The sequence below is a fragment of the Oryza glaberrima genome, chromosome 9 (genome assembly GCF_000147395.1).
Source record: "Oryza glaberrima chromosome 9, OglaRS2, whole genome shotgun sequence".
NCBI classification, from domain to species: domain Eukaryota; kingdom Viridiplantae; phylum Streptophyta; class Magnoliopsida; order Poales; family Poaceae; genus Oryza; species Oryza glaberrima.
Window position 1 is genome coordinate 21405611 of NC_068334.1, and position 18948 is coordinate 21424558.

General features: G+C 41.8%; 2 protein-coding genes and 1 pseudogene across 3 annotated transcripts; 2 read left to right on the top strand and 1 right to left on the bottom strand.

Moving 5' to 3' along the window:
• The first annotated feature begins 814 nt into the window (after positions 1–814).
• Positions 815–5070, top strand: LOC127783584 (delta(14)-sterol reductase-like). The gene is made up of 13 exons (XM_052310772.1): positions 815–954; positions 1038–1155; positions 1248–1318; positions 1419–1475; positions 1891–1982; positions 2224–2271; positions 3017–3137; positions 3216–3262; positions 3415–3496; positions 3711–3787; positions 3892–4011; positions 4483–4557; positions 4637–5070. The coding sequence occupies exons 1-13, from the start codon at positions 907–909 to the stop codon at positions 4788–4790; spliced, it is 1110 nt and encodes a 369-aa protein (XP_052166732.1). The 5' UTR covers positions 815–906; the 3' UTR covers positions 4791–5070.
• Positions 5071–6360: 1290 nt separating this feature from the next.
• LOC127783582 (arogenate dehydratase 3-like) lies at positions 6361–10059 on the top strand. 2 transcript variants are annotated; one of them, XM_052310770.1, is made up of 2 exons: positions 6361–7821; positions 9858–10059. In XM_052310770.1, exon 1 carries the CDS (start codon positions 6581–6583, stop codon positions 7784–7786), a length of 1206 nt encoding a protein of 401 aa, XP_052166730.1. In that variant the 5' UTR covers positions 6361–6580; the 3' UTR covers positions 7787–7821; positions 9858–10059. The 2 variants fall into 2 exon arrangements, with proteins under 2 accessions (XP_052166730.1, XP_052166729.1); XM_052310769.1 differs by lacking the exon at positions 9858–10059 and adding an exon at positions 8910–9435.
• Positions 10060–12447: 2388 nt separating this feature from the next.
• Positions 12448–14988, bottom strand: LOC127783583 (uncharacterized; annotated as a pseudogene).
• Between the last annotated feature and the right edge of the window lie 3960 nt (positions 14989–18948).

Consider the following 18948-nt stretch of genomic DNA (forward strand, 5'->3'; position numbering starts at 1 on the left):
ATAATACTAGATTAGTGCTTTTGAGAGTTTTCTTACCCACTCTCTTGCAAGTACTCCCTCCGTTCAATAATTTAAGGTATTTTGACTTTTTTTTCACTGTTTGACTACTCATCTTATTCAAAAATTTTTAGAATTATTAAAGTACTTTGAATAAATAATAATCCAAAAGTTGTGCTTAAAGTACTTTGGATAATAAAGTAAGTCACAAATAAAATAAATAATAATTTCAAATTTTTTTTGAATAAGACGAGTGGTCAAACACAAGCAAAAAGTCAAAATCCCTTATATTATGGGACGGAGGGAGTAGTAGAGAACAAGAGCTACTAGTAGAGTCCAAAACACAAGTCATCTTGCAACCATCGTATGTACTGTATAAGGCCTTGTTTAGATCCCACCTTAAAATTTTCCACCCTATCACATCGAACGTTTGAACACCTGTATGAAGTATTAAATATAGGCTAAAAAACAACTAATTTCACAGATTGCGACTAATTTGCGACACTCCAAAACTTTACACCCCCTGCATCGATATACTGTATAAATAAAATATATTACTCCTTTTATTCTAAAATATAAATGATTTTGGTTGGATAAGACATATTTTAGTAATGCGTGTCAAATATAAGTGATTTCGGTTGGATGAGACAGTATTACGAACAAGATAGAAAGTTTGTCTAGAATCGTAGTATTAGAATATATCTCATCCAACCAAAATCATTTATATTATATTTTATTTTATAGGATAGGGGGAGTAGTGGAGTAAAATAGAATAAATCCAGATCAAGCTGTTAGGCCTGTGGGCCTTAAGCCATTTGGGCCTTAATATATTTTGGCTCTGGTCGCACAGACTGAACTAGGGAGCGCCGCCGAGTCCCTTCGCCTTCGCCTTCGCCTTCGCCGCCGGAGATGGACGCCGCCGCAGTCGCCGCCTCGCTGGTGCCCTCGTGGAGCGCGGTGCGTCCTCCTTCCTCGTCCTGCATCCATACATCCATCGGAAGCGCCTGGATTGGAATTTTTTTTGGCTCCATTCTCTGCAGGTGTTGGTGCTCTTCTCCTACCTAGGCTACCTCGCCGCCGCCGGCGCCGTCCTCCCCGGCAAGCTCGTCCCCGGAGCCGTCCTCCCGGACTCGTCCCGCCTCCACTACCGCTGCAACGGTACCGCCGCCGCCGCACTAGCCCTGCTACTCTACGCTTTTTCGATGCTGTGCTTTTTAGCCACCTCATGCGTGCGTGCGTGACCCGCGCAGGTTTGCTCTCGCTCCTCCTCTTGCTGGTGCTCTCCGCGCTCGGTGTCTACATGGGATGGATGTCCCCTACGGTGAGCTTGCTTACTCCCTCCCTCCCTCTGCCTCATGTACCAAGCTTTCAGTTGCTCCCTTCCTTGAATTGATCAACATCTCGTTTGCTTATGATTGCAGGTCATTGCTGACCGTGGAATCGAGCTGTTGTCTACAACCTTCATTTTTAGTGTTATTGTAGGTGGCATCACTCATCTGACCTCCCTCCTTTCATATGTACTGTTTGTTAATGAAGTTACAGACTTAAAATTAGGTGCAAATCTGAATAATCTAAGTTTAAGTACCAACTGAACATAACTAATTCAGAAGAAATAAACGGCCATCGACATGTTTGATGTTTTAGCCCCAGTTACTACCTCTATCATTTGGTACAGCTAAAATTTAGCAAAGGAATTAGTCACACTGGATATGTCTAGAATTTGTAAGAAATAACAAAAAAAGATGATACGCATAGTGAAATCTTCCTACTAGTTTTGCTGTCAACCAAATTTTGTCAGCACCGTTAAACTGTTGGCGTTTAGTGTTCACTAACATATGGTCAAAAAACATTTAAGTTCTTTTCATCGACTCATTTCGTGCTTTTGTATTTCAGGTTACCTTCTTACTGTATTATTCAGGATTAAGGTCCCATCATAAAAGTTCTTCCTTGAAACCGCATATCACTGGGAACTTCATACAAGATTGGTACTTCTAAGAAACTCTATATTTGTATAAAAACCATAATGAGTGAAAATTAACGTCTAGCATCCCTTTTGCACTCGAGATATTTCATCAGTTCTTGCCATTTCAACTTCTAAAATTTACCAATTAGAAGCTTATGTATCTCATTTCAATTAGTCATCTTCAAAAGTTCAGGAAACTATCCTCTGTATTAATCATATAAGTTAATACTGATAATTTTTACGTTGATCACTTTGTCTACTAGGTGGTTGGGAGTGCAGCTCAATCCTCATTTCATGGGAGTTGACCTCAAGTATGTCAGCAACGTCTTTGTTTTCTTGCTCCATTTTGGATATGTCGTTCAAATATTTAAATTGCAGCATGATTATTGTGAGAATTGTGCTATTGGCTTGTTGCTTCCGGTGCAAGTATTTATTCCATTTCCTATTGATTTTTATGCCCCAACAGATTGATTAGTTTTGTAATGTTCTCATCGAATTATTTGATGCATACAGTCTATGCACAATGCCAATGTGGTTCAAATGGAACACTTGTTTATTGTGCAGTTGACTAGTTCTAAAAGAGGAAGTAGTGTTGTTGAGCGCATAAGCTCTTCAGGAATGTTAGGGTCTGCTGAAACTTGAGTTTACCCTGTCACAGCTATTTGTTTCGTCCCACCTGATTTAGAATAGTAAGACATGTAGGCTTTTTATTTCTGGGTGGACAAAAGCAAATTATAATTGTACATGAATTTAGATGCGCTGCATAACATTTTCTTTTCTTTTTTAATTCATCATCTACTAAAGTCACGTACCTAATCTGTGGTGAGTTTTGTTAGGGCGAATTTGTGGTGAGTTACTATGAATCCTTGTCAGTGTGATGTATAAAGTAGATATCCATAACCAGCTATTTTCCCTTTTCTCAAGTTGTTCCTATTATTTTTCTTTCAAATGATAAAATAATTGGAGGACTCACTCTTTTCGGGAAAAGAGTTAATTTCTCCAGTGGGATCGTGTTATGATGATTTTTTTTCAAAAAAATATTCACCATGTTTGCAGGTTCTTTTTTGTGAGAGCTGGGATGATGGCATGGTTATTTATCAACCTATCTTTGTTTGCAAAGAGCTACCTAGCTGGTTCAGCCAATCTTTCAGTCATTCTCTACCAATTCTTTTGTGCGGTATTGGACATGGACATTTCTTCTTTTGATCATCATATACTCCATAGTTCATGATACTAGTTATGTTTCTTCATGCAGTGGTATATTGTAGATTACTTCGTTCATGAAGAATTCATGACTTCAACGTAAGTATATCATTTTGTCCTATAATATAAAGATATGTTAATATCAATCCAGTGTGCCTGAATGATCATCTGAAATGCATGTGACGATCAGCAAGGACGGAGTTCATACCTCATTGTTTTTCTGTACAGCTTATTTTTTTTATTATTTCCAGATGGGACATTATTGCGGAAAGGCTGGGTTTCATGCTGGTCTTTGGTGATCTAGTGTTCATTCCATTTACCTTCACCATTCAGGTGTGTATCCATATATTTTTAGTTCTGCAATTGCTAAGTTTGACCCATGTCACTGTTTCAGTCAGAATTACCATTCATGCATCATATGGTTATATATTCAATTAATTCCAAGCTTTATCACGTTTACAAGTCAACTAAAAGTATGGATGCCTCTTTTGTTAGTAAGTCAGGTGGTTGACATTCAAGATATTATTTTTTTAACGGTGATGACCAGGGATGGTGGCTTTTGAGAAACAAAGTGGAGCTGTCCCTTTTGGCTGCTGTAGTTAACTGCTTCATTTTCGTTATTGGGTACTCTTCCTATGTTACCAGAACCTGCTTTCGATTATATAATATATGGCCTGTTTATTGCATTCTAATCTCTTTAACAATGGTTTATTCCATTGGGCCCACAGCTATCTTGTGTTCAGAGGAGCCAACAAACAAAAACATATCTTCAAGAAGAACCCTAAAGCTCTTATTTGGGGTAAACCTCCCAAACTTGTCGGGGGGAAGCTACTTGTATCTGGCTACTGGTAAGATGGATATGCATCTTATGGAGCGCGTGCATGTTTTCTCCTTTATTAACTGCTTGGTCCATAATACTGAGTTCTGAAGTGTGTGTTGTTGAATGTTCCAATAGCCTAACATACTAACCTTCTGCTCTAGTCTGCATACCCATTGCCTAAAGATTTAGCTGGTGCTGGTGAGTTGGGAAAGAAAAGGAAAAATACTAGTAAAGAAAGTGTGGGTGAGTAGGTAGGCAGCTAACACACAAGTTAGAATTCAGTGTATCTAAATGATGTTTATCACAGCTGCACCAAGTTTGGGTAGTGTACGGCGTACCTATATCGATATTAATCAACAATTTTGTAGTTCTATAAAAGCTTGAATAATTATGTTCGGCTATTTGAACTTGGCACGTCCCTTTCTCGCTTTAGATTAATCATGCTTCTTAAGTACTCTTTACAATGTGAAATAATGAATCCCCTTTTCATCCAATACAGGGGAATTGCAAGGCACTGCAATTATCTTGGGGATATACTGCTAGCTCTTTCATTTAGCTTACCCTGTGGAACCAGGTGATGATGATCTTTCGACACAACTCCCTTATTCAATTTGATTCTCATAAACCCTAAATCATAAACCCTTTTGGTTCAGTTCGGTGATCCCATACTTCTACCCAACATACCTGTTCATTTTGCTGATATGGAGGGAACGAAGGGACGAAGCAAGGTGCTCAGAGAAGTACAAGGAGATCTGGGTAGAATATTGCAAGCTTGTGCCTTGGAGGATCTTTCCTTACGTGTATTAAATCCAAATATTTTGCCTAGCAGTTGCATCGTTGTAGAACCAAGAGCGTTGTTGTGCTATTTGAACATGTAAAATTCACCAAGATTCCTGTTGTTTATTTGTAGCTGACATCCGTGTTGAATATCAATTAACATAGATTTTGTTGAAAAAGAAAGGAACTATGTCTTGCTAGCTAGTTTGATCTTTCTTTTTCCCTACCAGTCTAGCTGGTGAATACTGACCGCATTGAGGGCGGTGAGTGAACCTGCAAAGAGCTGAGGCAATGGCGGCGACTGTAATATTCACGTTGGTTTGGAAAAAAGTGCTTGTTTTTTACATCTCCGGAACCGTACGACGGATTCAGAAATCTCCGGTTGATCATTCTGTTATTCAAAATATATTTATATAGTTATTATTAATTTTACTGAGATTTAATTTATCATTAAAGTTTTATTTAAACATATTATATATATATATATTTTTAATAAAATAAATGATCAAACATATATGAAAAGTTAATAGCATCACAGAATTCAGAGCTTTTGTGTTCTTAGAGAGTTTTTTTTATTGCTGGGAAAAGGCAAAGGCAGCAGCTCTGCCGTTTGTTTTATACTCCCTTCACTTATATTTAGGGACGAAGGGAGTACTGCGTATCATATATAAGAACCCCCAATTTTGTTAATTGACTATAGCTCTAGTCTAACTTTGGTCCGTTGATTATGAAACCATTTATTTTTTCCCTAACTCTTAAAGTCGTTAATTTTGATCCTTGATGTCAAACTAAGATGTTTTCTGAGATGATGTGGTGCCATGTAGCATCTTAGTTAGCAATTTAAAATGATTAATTTCTAGGATTAAGGAGAGGAAGAGGAAAAAAATTAGTTTCATGTAGGTTGTAGGATTTTCTTTTTATTATTATTATTATAGTTTCATGCCACTCACCACCGCTAGCTGTACCTCCTATCGCGTCGGTAGCTGGCCCTTGATACCATGACGCCGGAGGCCAATGGAGATCACACCGGCTGTTCTCTCTAAAGGTGTGTGATCTAATGGAAATTTATTATACATGATCTAAGGGTGTGTGATCTAATGGCAAGCTCGTTTGGCCATTGCGATTGTTCGGTTCCATTTAATGTGGAATGGACGAGTCAACGATGCCAAAACATCTTTCTGATGTAAATTGAGATATTTTAAAGGATTAGGTTCTAAGTGAGTAGTACTTCATCCGTAAAAAGAAAACACAACCTAGATTTAGATAGAATAAAATGTAGGACACCAAATCTAAAGAGAGAAATATCCAAATTTATTTTTTTACGGTACGTCTCATTTCAATAGAGGTTAAGTTATTTTTTTTAAGACGAAAAGAGAAGGTTGTAGTTACAAGAGGTGATTTGTGTACACCTGTACTATATTTTGTGTGTGTTGAAACTGGGAAAGAGGAAAGGAAAGAAACGTAGGATTGCACTCGCAAAAACAAATTTGACTTTGGTCGGTGTACCACTGAAAGTAAACTGGAAAAACATAAAAAATCTCCGTGGCGTGTAGCAAGACTAGTAAAAGATGCAACGTCATCATCTTCATCGTTGGGAATGGGATAGTTCATAGTTTAGTGCCCACCTACCCAACCACCGGGAACACCTCATTCTCTTCTCACGCCGGCGCCGCGGCGTCTCGTCTCCTCCCACCGCAACCTTTCTTCTTTTGCTTAGCTTTCACTTACACTACCCCTCGCCGCGCCTCGCCGCGCGACGCCGCCCTTTCCCGCCACCAACCCCTCGCCGCGCCCGCCTCGCCTCCGGAGACCGCCGGAGGATGGAAACCTCGCCCGCGCCGCGCCCCGCCCACATCCCCAGATCCACGGCCGTCCGCCCGCCGTGCGCCACCCCTTTCTCCCGCGCCCACTGGCACACCACCTGCGCCGCCATCCGCCGAGTGCCGCGGGTGAACGGCGACAGCAACAGTAGCATCAAGCCCGCCCTCGCCGACCACGCCGCGCCGCCGCTCGACCTGGATCTGCTCCCCGTCTCCAACCTCCCTCGCCCGCTCACCATCACCGACCTCTCCCCCGCGCCCATGCACGGCAGCCAGCTTCGCGTCGCCTACCAGGGTGTCCCGGGGGCATACAGCGAGGCCGCCGCCGCCAAGGCCTACCCCTCCTGCGACGCCATCCCCTGCGACCAGTTCGAGGTGGCCTTCCAGGCCGTGGAGCTCTGGATCGCCGACCGCGCCGTCCTCCCCGTCGAGAACTCCCTCGGCGGCAGCATCCACCGCAACTACGACCTCCTCCTCCGCCACCGCCTCCACATCGTCGGCGAGGTCCAGCTCCCCGTCCACCACTGCCTCCTCGCGCTCCCGGGCGTCCGCAGGGACCTCCTCACCCGCGTCATCTCCCACCCGCAGGCGCTCGCCCAGTGCGAGCTCACCCTCAACGCCATGGGCCTCAACGTCGCCCGCGAGGCCTTCGACGACACCGCCGCCGCCGCCGAGCACGTCGCCGCCGCGGGGCTCCGCGACACCGCCGCCATCGCGTCCTCCCGCGCCGCCGAGCTGTACGGGCTCCAGGTGCTCGCGGACGGCATCCAGGACGACGCCGGGAACGTGACGCGGTTCGTGATGCTGGCGCGGGAGCCCATCATCCCGCGAACGGACCGGCCATTCAAGACGAGCATCGTGTTCGCGCACGACAGGGAGGGCACGTCGGTGCTCTTCAAGGTGCTGTCGGCCTTCGCGTTCCGGGACATCAGCCTCACCAAGATCGAGAGCCGCCCACACCGCCACCGCCCCATCCGGCTCGTCGACGACGCCAACGTCGGCACGGCCAAGCACTTCGAGTACATGTTCTACATCGACTTCCAGGCGTCCATGGCGGAGGTCAGGGCGCAGAACGCGCTGTCGGAGATACAGGAGTTCACCTCCTTCCTCCGGGTGCTCGGCAGCTACCCCATGGACATGACGCCATGGGAGTATTCCTCCTCATCGTCACCATCACCGGCGCCCGGCGGCGACACCAGCAGATAATGCTGATCGATCGACAAGACTGATGCTCAAATTCTGTTAGTGACTAATTGCTTCTTTCTCTTCTTTTTTTTTTCTGTCAAATTAGAGAAAGGGGAGGAAGACTCTCTTCCTCATGTTTACTTTCGGTTGCGGATGATACTCTGATTAATTAGTCAAAGTTATGCTCGGTGAGGATCGGAGTAGATGAGATGCCATAGCGGAGAGGAGAGACAGCGATCCCATCTCATTACCAGAAATGAATTTTTGTACTCTGAACATTAGAAAAAAAGGAATGAATTAGGATAACTGATGGTTCAACTGGAGTACTAGCTGGCAAATGAATCAATTGATGATTTGCTGTTCTTTGATCTTCCAGCCAGACATAAGAAGGAAACTTGATTTTTCAAATTTGGTTTACAAACAGTCCATTACTCTGGCCGACCCCGGTTTAGTCTCCGTATTACTCCACTATTAGCGTACCTGACTCGGACTCGTAGTCGGATTCAATTCTACTTCCGCGCCGCCTGGCTCCATATAACTCCCAAGTCCCAACCGTCAATCTCAGCTCATCGCAACAAATCGATCTGCAGAGATAGGATAGTTGTTTTCAGGTCCATCTGCCCGTCCTCTTCTTCGTGTCAGAGCCGCCGGATTGCAATTTAATTACATCTTGGAAATTACGTACAATGGCTATCCAGGGGCAAATTCCCTTTGTCCAGCGCCTGGCATCCGTGTTTCGCAGCGTCTCAAAATCCTTGGAGAGATTGGGTGCTGCCCCTCCTACCAAATCATTCTGGACCAGGAACTATCTCCTCAAGTTACAAAATAGCCTTGACCTTGCATGGCAATCGCTCTCTCTAATGGAGCGTACCTTCCATCGCCTTGAATCCAAACAAGCAGACAAGGTTGCATCGCTTGCTGCAATTGCTGCTGCCGCAATTGACGCCGCAAATAGAGATCGTCTTGAATCTAAACAAGTGGACAAGGCTGCTGATAAGGCTTGTGTACATAGCGCGGCTGTCTTCTTAGCCGTCTCTAATGAGAGAGCTGCATATGGTGCCCTGTCAGCTTACAGGAGTTTTCTTGAAATATGCAGGGCAAACATGATTGTTTTTAATGACATGCAGATATCTGTAAATGACAGGCTATTAGATGTCGCAGGAGCCGGGGAAAAGCTGCAGGTCAACATCAGACTTGCATCTGGGATGACGAGGATATTAGCTATTTTTTTGGGACCCTGGATCCAAAGGATCAACGGTGCAGAAGGCATTCCACCCACAATGAGAATCGCTTGTAGTTTCTGCCGTGAGCATATGTGGTCAATTAAAACTTGTGCTGACACTCCGTTTCTCTTGCTGGGATGCGGTGCCTTCAACTTCAATCTTCGGAGGCGTCTGAAACTTTCTATGACTGGGATGCGTGGGAAGCGTTGCCTTCACTCTGAAGAGGCATCTGAAACTCTTTGTATGCCACGCTAGTTATTACAACCAATGAGAAGTTGCTACTTGTTAGTTGATTTCTGTCTTGTTCTTGTTAATTGCTTGCTGGCATTATCTTATAGTTCATCGGTCTACAAATATAAATAGTTTTTTGTGTTTCAAAATAGTAGTTAAGTGCCAGTGTGTTGCAGTGGGTAAAAAATAATACAACAATTTCACATCATGCCGGCTTATTTAAATCATATTTCACTGTTTTATAAATACCAATAGCTAAGCCATCCTGATATAAGGAACCGTATATAAAACATGCCCATATAGTATGAGTGTGGATAAGAAAGGTGCAATATTCATTTATAACCGCCGTACCAAAAGAAAAGGACAAAAAATATAGTATGGAGGACCATGGGTGATGGCACACGCAAAATATCTAGTTCAGCTTAAAAAGGATGTATTTTGGCTGCATTTAAATCTAGGGGTGAAATTTTCTTGTCGTGTCACATCGGATATACAGAAACACATTTGAAGTATTAAACATAGTCTAATAAAAAACTAATTACAGAATCCGCCTGTAAACTGCGAGACGAATTTATTAAGCCTTATTAATCCGTTATTAGCAAATATTTACTGTAGCACCACATTGTCTCTCGCCTCAGGGAGCGTGGAGGCGAGAGAGCTAGATCTCACGTGAAGGTGACGACAGTGGTGATGGAGCCGGAGCTCGCACGAAGGAGGGGGCAATGGTGGCGGAGCTGGAGCTTGCATGAAGGCGGTGATGAGCTCGTCGTCGTCTCCTAGCATGACACACGGACAACAGCTGCGAAGAAGCCGCCACCACCTTCTCAGCCTAGACCGTCGTTGTCGCATCTCGCACTCGTGCTGGCATCTCGCTCTTGAGAAAGCCGCAAATCTCATCTCCTCCTCGGCCTCCGCCGCAAGGAGCCTGCAGATCTCAAACTCAAGGAGGCAGCCGCTGTCACGCTTCTCTTCCTCGGCCTACAGCTCGACGAGACGGTACGTAGGATGCTATCGGGGCTCCTTCTGTGTGGGCAAGCAGCACCGCGGCAGTGTGTTTGTTGTGAGGAGGACGAGGCCTGATAGGGCCAGCCACTAACGTCGTCGCAAGCTTCAGCTATGGCAGGGAGGGGGGAGAGAGAGAAAAAGATAGAGAAAGGGGAAAGGGAAAAGTATGATAGGTGGGGCCCACCTATCTTTTAGAAAAAAAATGCTGACTGCAATGCCACATACGGCCAAAATCATTCCGGATATTGAATATGGACAAGGATGGGTTATTTGTCCGTTTTAAATAGTTGAGGGTGAAAAATATCTGGTATTCGTGTTCAGGGGGATAATTCGGCTGACCACGATAGTTTAAGGGTAATTTAGATTTTCTTTTCATTAGAAAAAATGCATGGCAAAGTGCTTGACAATGGTAAATTTTCTCTTTTTTCTTTCTTGACCCGTTGCAATGCACGGGTATTTTGCTAGTAGAAATAAAAGTTAATATTTTTATATGAAATCTAAGCATGTAGACATAGAATTCAAGAGTTGTATATGAAATCCATACCTTATAGAAATAGAAGCTAAGAGTTATATATGAAATCCAAATATACTTCTACATGTAATATTACTTATAAAAATTAAATTCATATTTGTGGGCTAAAAGACTTAAGCGCGGCGATTGAATTGTAATCCAAGCTTGGAAAGCTACTCTCTCCCGCCCCCTTTCTTCTCACCATTCTTAGTAGCACAACGCTGGCTGTGGTCGGCCTTTGTAATGATGTACTCCCATGTTCACTCTTCTCAATGGAAGATTCAAGTGGGGAAGCTCTCCCCTCCGGTGATTTCTCAAAAAAAAACATATTTTTATATTAACGACGTGAATTATCTAGCTCCGCACAAAGCTGGACGGGCCAATCCCTTGTTTAAGTGACACAAAACTCAAAATCTATGTTCATCGGTACGTGTTTCTCTCATTTATTTTCATGAATACACAAAATGCGTGTCTTTTGTATTAATATCAGGATTTAGATGTTCCACATAGGTTCAACAACTATGTACATGCAAAGAAAAGGAAAAAAGAGCTTGGTTTCCTAAGGCCAATCTCTCGCAACTTCATAGATGACCGCCACTTAAATGGGCACTCCTCCTGCCTCGCGTCAGAGCGCGGCTTCCATGTCCGCAAGCTCCGTCACTTCCCGCATGGTCTTGCTCTTGCCGTTGAACATCCGATTGTTCCAATCCTTTCAGATTGACCAGGCTACCAAGATGACAATGGTGTCAAAACCTCGCCTTTTAGGCTAGCCGATGTCACCATGGGGAGGAATGATTGTTCTGTTCATTGGGAAATAGTGAGGTTGGCCAATGCTGCTGAAGACCATCCACCAACTAGGAGCGTTTCTTGTCATCGGATTCGGCTCCCCTGTACATCCTGCACAACCTTCATAGGCCAGAACATGAGTAGTAGATTGCAGTATATATAGGAAGACCTCATCACCTCGGTGCTTGTATTTTGTAGCATTATAATTGGTGGTAGGCAACAAGTCCTAACAGGTGCTTGTATTTTCTAGCATTATAAGAAGACAAAACATTGTAAAGAACTACTAATAATCTCCAAAATAATATATTGGCTAGGATCCTGGTGAGTTTAATTCCAATGGCAAATCAGAAGGCATATTTGATTTGATGATTTTTTTTTTGGGGCAAATCCCAAACTGATCGACACAATTGTCTCTCTCATGTCAATGCGATGTGCCGTGTGCGTACGTCACGCGCGAAAATGAGCGGCAAATACGGGCAACGGTGCAGAGCCCTCGCACCACAGTAGCCTGACGGTGAAAGAGCCAGAGCGAAAACCCGGCCGTCTGCTGCCCATCCACGACCGTGGATGGGCAACTAAATAATTAATCACAGTGCATAATCGTCAACACAGCAAACTTAAAGACACAATCACTGCCTAAAGAGCAGAGTTTTAATCTCTACAACACAAGACACATCATCCATCCCATCTAGCTAGTTTTAGAAATTAATTTGCTGGAAAGATATATAGAGCTGTCTGGCACCAGTAGAAGCATCACACTCCACAACAATCGGGCACAAAAGCAGCAGAAGAAACTTACAGAGCTAACAAGCATAAGACTACTTAGGGACACGAAGTATCCTAGCTAGCAATCCAGAAGTTGCACAGTGCTTGCTCGCTGAAGCTATTAGAGCAAGTTTCACGTACAGTACGTAGCCCAATTCGTACTACAAGGGTACATCAGGCCAGTTCACGTTATCAAACCGTAAGTTCAGACGCCTTCGTAGAGAAAATCCACCAAACCCCAACCACACAAACGGGGCGTCGGCGCAAGTTTTAACTGACAAAATCTGCTCACAGCAAAAATTGAAGGCGATCTTCACCGTGGGTGGAATCCCTCGACCGTTGATGGTTTGCATATTGTATCCCATGGAAATGGCCAAGCCTCTTATGGCTGCTGCTGCGGCATTGATTCTGTCTTTCAAGTTGTTTTCTCCTCCTTCGGCATTTGCAATCTTGTGTTGTATAGCCTCTTGCATGCTATCAAAAGCATTCTTGTTCGTTGTGCATCCTTCACGTAAAATTCTACAGGCTCTTAGCACATCATTTGCATTGTTGTCATCAGACCTTGCCACGAAATTAGCCGCTGCATCTTGTTTATCCTGCATTTCTAAAACATGATTAGCAGTGCGAGCAACGTTCTTCACTAGCTCCTGTTCCAGCCGAAGGAATGCACTCTCCATCAAATCCAACGACTGCAGCCCAATGGACAGACCTTCTTGTAACCTCAGCAGATACTTGGTTTGTTGCAAGAACTCCTCGGTAGGAGCTGCTGCTCCCAACCTCTCCAACGACTTTGCGACACTAAGTAACACACACCGCAGACTCTCAACTTCTACAATCTGTCCGCTTACTTCTCTGTGAGAATTGCGCAGAACCAACAGCCATACAAATTGTATTGAGCTCATGCCAGCCGCCAATGAATTTGCTATCTGTAATGACGTACATTAGAAAGAAAATATAAACTATTAATAATTAGTAAAAACAAAAACAAGCAATGTATTACTTACCATAAAGTAATTGGGTGATTTTGGGTCAAATATCCAGGCATACAATGCCCAGAATTCACTCAATACACCTGCCAACATCGTATTTATAACAATTGGTGTTGTTAACTGAAGTCTGTACTGTTGCTCTTGGTCATGGTCCACTGAAATTAAAAAACAAATGGGGCGTTAGTAAAGTAAAAAAAAATTACATATACTTAAATCATTTTTTATGTACAATGGACACAAAAAAAAATCACTACAGTAGCCACACTAATTACATTACTGAGTGATGTCCCTTGGTAGGAACGAACAGTGAAGTGGATAATGATGCACATGATGAAATATGATACTACAAGGGGTGGGTGCAGCAATTCAAAATTAAATATTGGAGTTTAAATCCTTAGCACTAGTGTTATATTTGAGTTATAAACGTCTAAGTTTTGTGATTGAATTGACACTAAACCTGTAGTTTTGCGATAACTTTGTTACTAAATCTGTAATTTTGCGATACTCCACCTTAAATCTATAGTTCTCTGAGAAATTTAGTGCTAAATATGTAGTTTTGTGAAACATCTCCTTAAATCTGTAGTTTTGTGATAATTTGACCGAAGTATCTGTAGTTTTGTGAAATTTACTCTATATTTATTGATCCCGTGTGCAACAGTAAAACATCTATAGGATAAAAAACTTAAAACGTGCAACATAATCAAATTTTAGATGAAACATTTATTTCTAACACGTGAAACATTAAATCTTAACGATTGAAACATATATAATTTTTCAATCAAAATATAACTATGTGAGATCTCGTTGTAAAGATTTAATTATAACGAATACAACCATATAATTAGAATGACAATCAGATAAATGGTTTGGAAAATAAATCATCTCAAAGGTTAATAGTACGTGTTAATCAATGCATGCATGTAGTATCATCATGTGGCAGTTATGTGATCAGCTTCCTGACGTAGGACTCGGGTAGCGTCCGATATTTTACTTTGCATCGGACGTTCGGGCCGTAGTCTCCTCCCTACTTAGCCTCAAGGACACAAATATCCTATGAAACCTAGCTTGGTTGTCCTGAACTTATTTTGTGCCTGCATAGGTATACCTACTATTTACTAATGAAAAAAACTATGTTACCAAAATAAATACATGTTCCTCTTATTAAGCAATGATACATTTCCAAAGTTAATTTCAGTGTGAAACTGATACTGAACATGATTTGTTCTCTAACTAACCAAAAGGTTTTAGACTAAACTAACAATTAATGGACACAACAGTAGAATGCGTATGTGTTTCAGACAAGCAACCATACCAGATCAAAAAAAGGGAGAAAATTCACCAATCCGAATAGTACTATTCCAGTAATCCCAGCTGATTTGGTGGACTTCTTTAAAATGTCTTGTGTTCTCTCGGACATGATTATGTTAGGGTGCCAAACTAACTATCCCATCCCGCAGCATACCACCAAAGCAAAGAGGATCATGAGGATCCAGTACTGTATAAATATAAAATAAATAAAATTACGATTAGATCAACTTAAAAGAAAACAACTAATTAAAAACATTTCAACTTTGTTCCATTTACCTTAATATCCTCTCTCCCATGCAAGAAATACACCAGCAAAATAAACATACTACTCGTGCTGCTTACTGAATTGATCAGTAAAACGTCGTCTCCAGCGTAATTACCGCCGGCATACATTTGAACCATCATATAGATAGTCCAAGTGACAGACGCCACAAGATTACACGCCATGACTTTTGCTGGAAAAATCTGGCGTGTAATAAACCAAGAACCGTATCTCCATCGAACAAAAAAGGGCCATAATGAGACTGCTACGCTAAAAATATTAGCTACAATAAGATAAAATAAAATAAATTAAATAGATGCAGAGAAAAAAATAAAAGGGAGACTGGTTAATAATATTGTAAGCATGCATATTAATCACCATAAAAGCAATAACTAGTACACGAGACTAACATGACTTAATTTGAAAACAATCAAATGGAGCAGAAGAGAAATGAATGCATATCATATCTTCCTATATAGTTGATACTCGCTAAGAAGCATTTACTCATAAAAAGCAAGACATACAAAAAGCCACATCATCAACAATTTTAAGCCATTAGATCGCATTTGTATAGAGTTATCAGCCGTTGGATCAAGAAGCTAGCTATTCATCCATCTAATTTAATCATTGCTCATCCATTCACCTCCCTTTAGCTCATAATCACGTGTGATATTGTTATCCATTCTACACATCCAAATCCTCAAAGATAATACTAATCTTTATTTTTCTAAATACAACTCCAATTATTACATAAGATGTGAGTTTTGTTTTGTTATAAACAATTAGATAACGTATAATAATTAGGTATCATTAATCCAAACTTATTTTTAAAACATGCTTGAGATGAAGCAGAGAAATGCTACACTACCTAATTGTGACAATATCTAGATTATACATGAAAAAACTTTCATATATCATAAAAATACACAACGACGTATAAAAAAACATGAATTGTGTTGTAATATTAGAAACTATATATAAAACCACATTATCATCTATTTTTTATATAAAAAAGTGCATCTAATCATTCAAAACATTGATTTTACCGATTGACAGAACCACCCGATTTCTTATAATGATGACAGCATTGACAGCTGGTGAAATTGGAGGAGGTGATGCCAACACTTCAGCCTTGGACACCGTCCTTGCAAATCCAGCCGCCTGAATATATATACACAACACTAGGAGTTAATTAATTAGCAATGTGTGAGTTAATTAGCAAGCGTGGGACGAACAATTTATAACTAAGGACTAGCTAGATCTCTCCGATTGATAGGGAAGGGAATGAGAAGACGTACTGTTGAATCGCGATTGGCTCCGACGGCCATCATCAGGACCAGCAAAAGGAACATGAGAACACGGCCTCTTGTGCTCCTTGGACCCATACCTGTGCAAACGAAACGGCAAGCAAAGAAACAATCAAATACGGTACGATAATCTCAAGAGAAAAACACACATTAAATATTTAAATAAATGCGCAAATTTCTTGATTGCTGTATATAGCTAGCTCTTTCCGAATCTATACTAAGATTGAAATGATGAGGACCAGTATTTCTAAGGACGTATATATAAAGAATCAAAATTTGCATATTTGCAAGGAAAGGAGGACCGGCCGATTAGTTTATACAGTATATGTTCATCTTAGGATGATGCACTAATTAATTACTGATCGAGATCCTAGCTAGGGCGCCTAGGAGTGAGAATGTGAGATAAAAATATGCGCTCAGATCGAGTGATAGATACTCCAGATCGTTTGCATTGCTCTCCCAATATACTGTCCCATTCGACAGGGTCGACGACGAAATTAAATTAATTAAAAGACACTTTTTTTTTCACAAGAGAAATATATTGAAGGCCCAATGAACCCCAACGCATGCACACGTCAAAGCCAACTCGCTCGCTCGCATACTGTTGGTCTGGATGGATGAGATGCAGCTACCTAGCCGATGGAATCTCGCCGCGCGCGCCATTTCCCTAGCCATGGACACAGGCAACATCGATCTATCAGCTCCTTTTGATGATGAATATGGTGGCCTCTCACACCATCCAAAAACTATATAGAGGAGCTGGCATTCGTATGTGCACCAAAACCCCGGTTGGCATCGGACCGAAAATTTATACTAACCACAAGCCCACAAGACAAGAAAAAAGATGCTCTTTTTATTGAAACATTTTAAAAACTAGTTATTTTGGAACCATGGCTGTCCAATCGATCTCAATGGAAAAACATATATAAGCATGCAGCATGAGCGAGATGTAGAAAAAGCGACATCTCTTTATCCAAATTATTTTCTTTAAGAAAAGAAGCTAGCACACAATAGATCGAGAAACAGATTGTAAAGAAGAGGGAGGCGGATAGAACATGAAAAACATTGCAAGATGTGAGATGCAAGAACATGATGCGTATACAGAACAAGAAGCACTGGGGAGTAGGGAGTGTACCGCTCCGCTCACCACGCTACCAGTGTGCGCGCCGCCGAGAGAGGTCTCGATCAGAGGAAGAAGAGCAGTGTGGCCGTGCCGCCAGAGAGAGTAGAGCGAGGTCTCATAGAAGAAGAAGAGGGAGAAGAAGAAGAGGAAGAAGAAGAAGAGCGAGACAAGAGGAGAGGAGGCCAAAAAGAAGAAAGAATCGCGCTGCCTCTGTCGTCTCTGCCTCCGCCTCTATACTGAGAAGTGAGCAGCTCTGTGCTAGCTTTTTCTTTTTTGCTCTACAGAGAGAGAGAGAGAGAGAGAGAGAGAGAGGTTTTGAATCCTATCTATGGTACTGCATTGCATTGGTGCGACTCACTTGAACCTACCTAGGTAGTCTTCCGGTACGTTGCGTACCACGGTGCACCACAGCATTTTTGCCCCCCGTCCGTCCTAGCTAGAGTTGCAAGCAGCACAATATTCTTCTTTTTAACGATCAACCACTGCTACAGAAGCCAGGTGTTCTTCACCAGTGCGTACATCTCGAGAGCAAATATATATACCCTAGTTTTTTATACGGGTGCAAATTAGAAAATGCATACTTACAGGTCCAAAAGTTAATAAAAGAAATGTCATGATCAGTTAAAAGAGGTCATGTACATTTTCAAAGCCCACAAAAAAAAATTCAACTTCAAAGTTAATCCTATTTGTGAGAATTCAAGTGCATGCAATAGTCACACTAGAGACATACGAAACAATTGTTATGTAGTTCAATTGCACATAAAAATTGCCATTTCTTATCTAACAAATGTGATTTTTTTTTTTACTTTTGAACCTCAAAATCACTACTTAAAAAAATCATTTTCGCTAGCGTTTTATTTTTACAGGCATGCCATAAAATATCCACTTGTAATAATGAGGAGTTGTAAGCTCACATGTTAAAATTGATTTTTCACCGGCATTCACCTGATTTTTACAAGCCTTTTGTTAGAGACGGTCGCTATATCTGCTTGTATACCCGAATGTAACACTGTGGCACACAAATGATTCGAACCCAACGAGCTTGATGAGGAGATTACAATACATCGGAGAATGAAGAAAAATAAATTAAGGAGGGATAGAGGTGCGAGGCCAGGCGTCTCCCTTTCTGGCTAGCTGGTTACCCCCAGCTACGACCTGGAGTACTATATATAACCAAAAAAAAAAAAAGAAGATACATGCATGTGAGCGAGCGAGGTCCAAAGTTGTGCTGATGAAGCAAAGCTGTTTTCCCGTTGTAACTGACCGGAGTACATACTCCTATGTACATGTACAATCAACACGTTCGGTCAGGTCAAAGATTGATTGAACAGCGTGCTGCGCAGGAGTAGATCGATCAATATGATCCGTTGTGCCCGTTGGGCAAATTAAAGAACCGTCCCTTACAAATGGAGAGGCGATCGATCCTCAACACACTGAGCAAAAGCTTTTGTTCTTCAATAATTTGCAGGCTTGCAGCTAGCTAGTTTACGGCATGTATCCTAGCTTGCTTGTTGTTTGGAAAGAAAGTCAAAACAACTTTTCAAACATGCATACATGTTCTAAGACAATTAGGTTCCAGGGAGCCAAAACTATGTGGCAAACTATGTTTGGCTAGAAAGGATCTATCATAGTTTTCTTTTAAGACTCAGAGAATTTTATTTACATATTATTAA

Coding starts and splice junctions, on each gene's coding strand:
- LOC127783584 (XM_052310772.1), top strand. CDS start 907: ATGGACGCCGCCGCAGTCGCCGCCTCGCTGGTGCCCTCGTGGAGCGCG. Junction 2,272..3,016: donor TTCATGGGAGTTGACCTCAA/GTATGTCAGCAA, acceptor CCATGTTTGCAG/GTTCTTTTTTGTGAGAGCTG. Junction 4,012..4,482: donor CTACTTGTATCTGGCTACTG/GTAAGATGGATA, acceptor CATCCAATACAG/GGGAATTGCAAGGCACTGCA.
- LOC127783582 (XM_052310770.1), top strand. CDS start 6,581: ATGGAAACCTCGCCCGCGCCGCGCCCCGCCCACATCCCCAGATCCACG.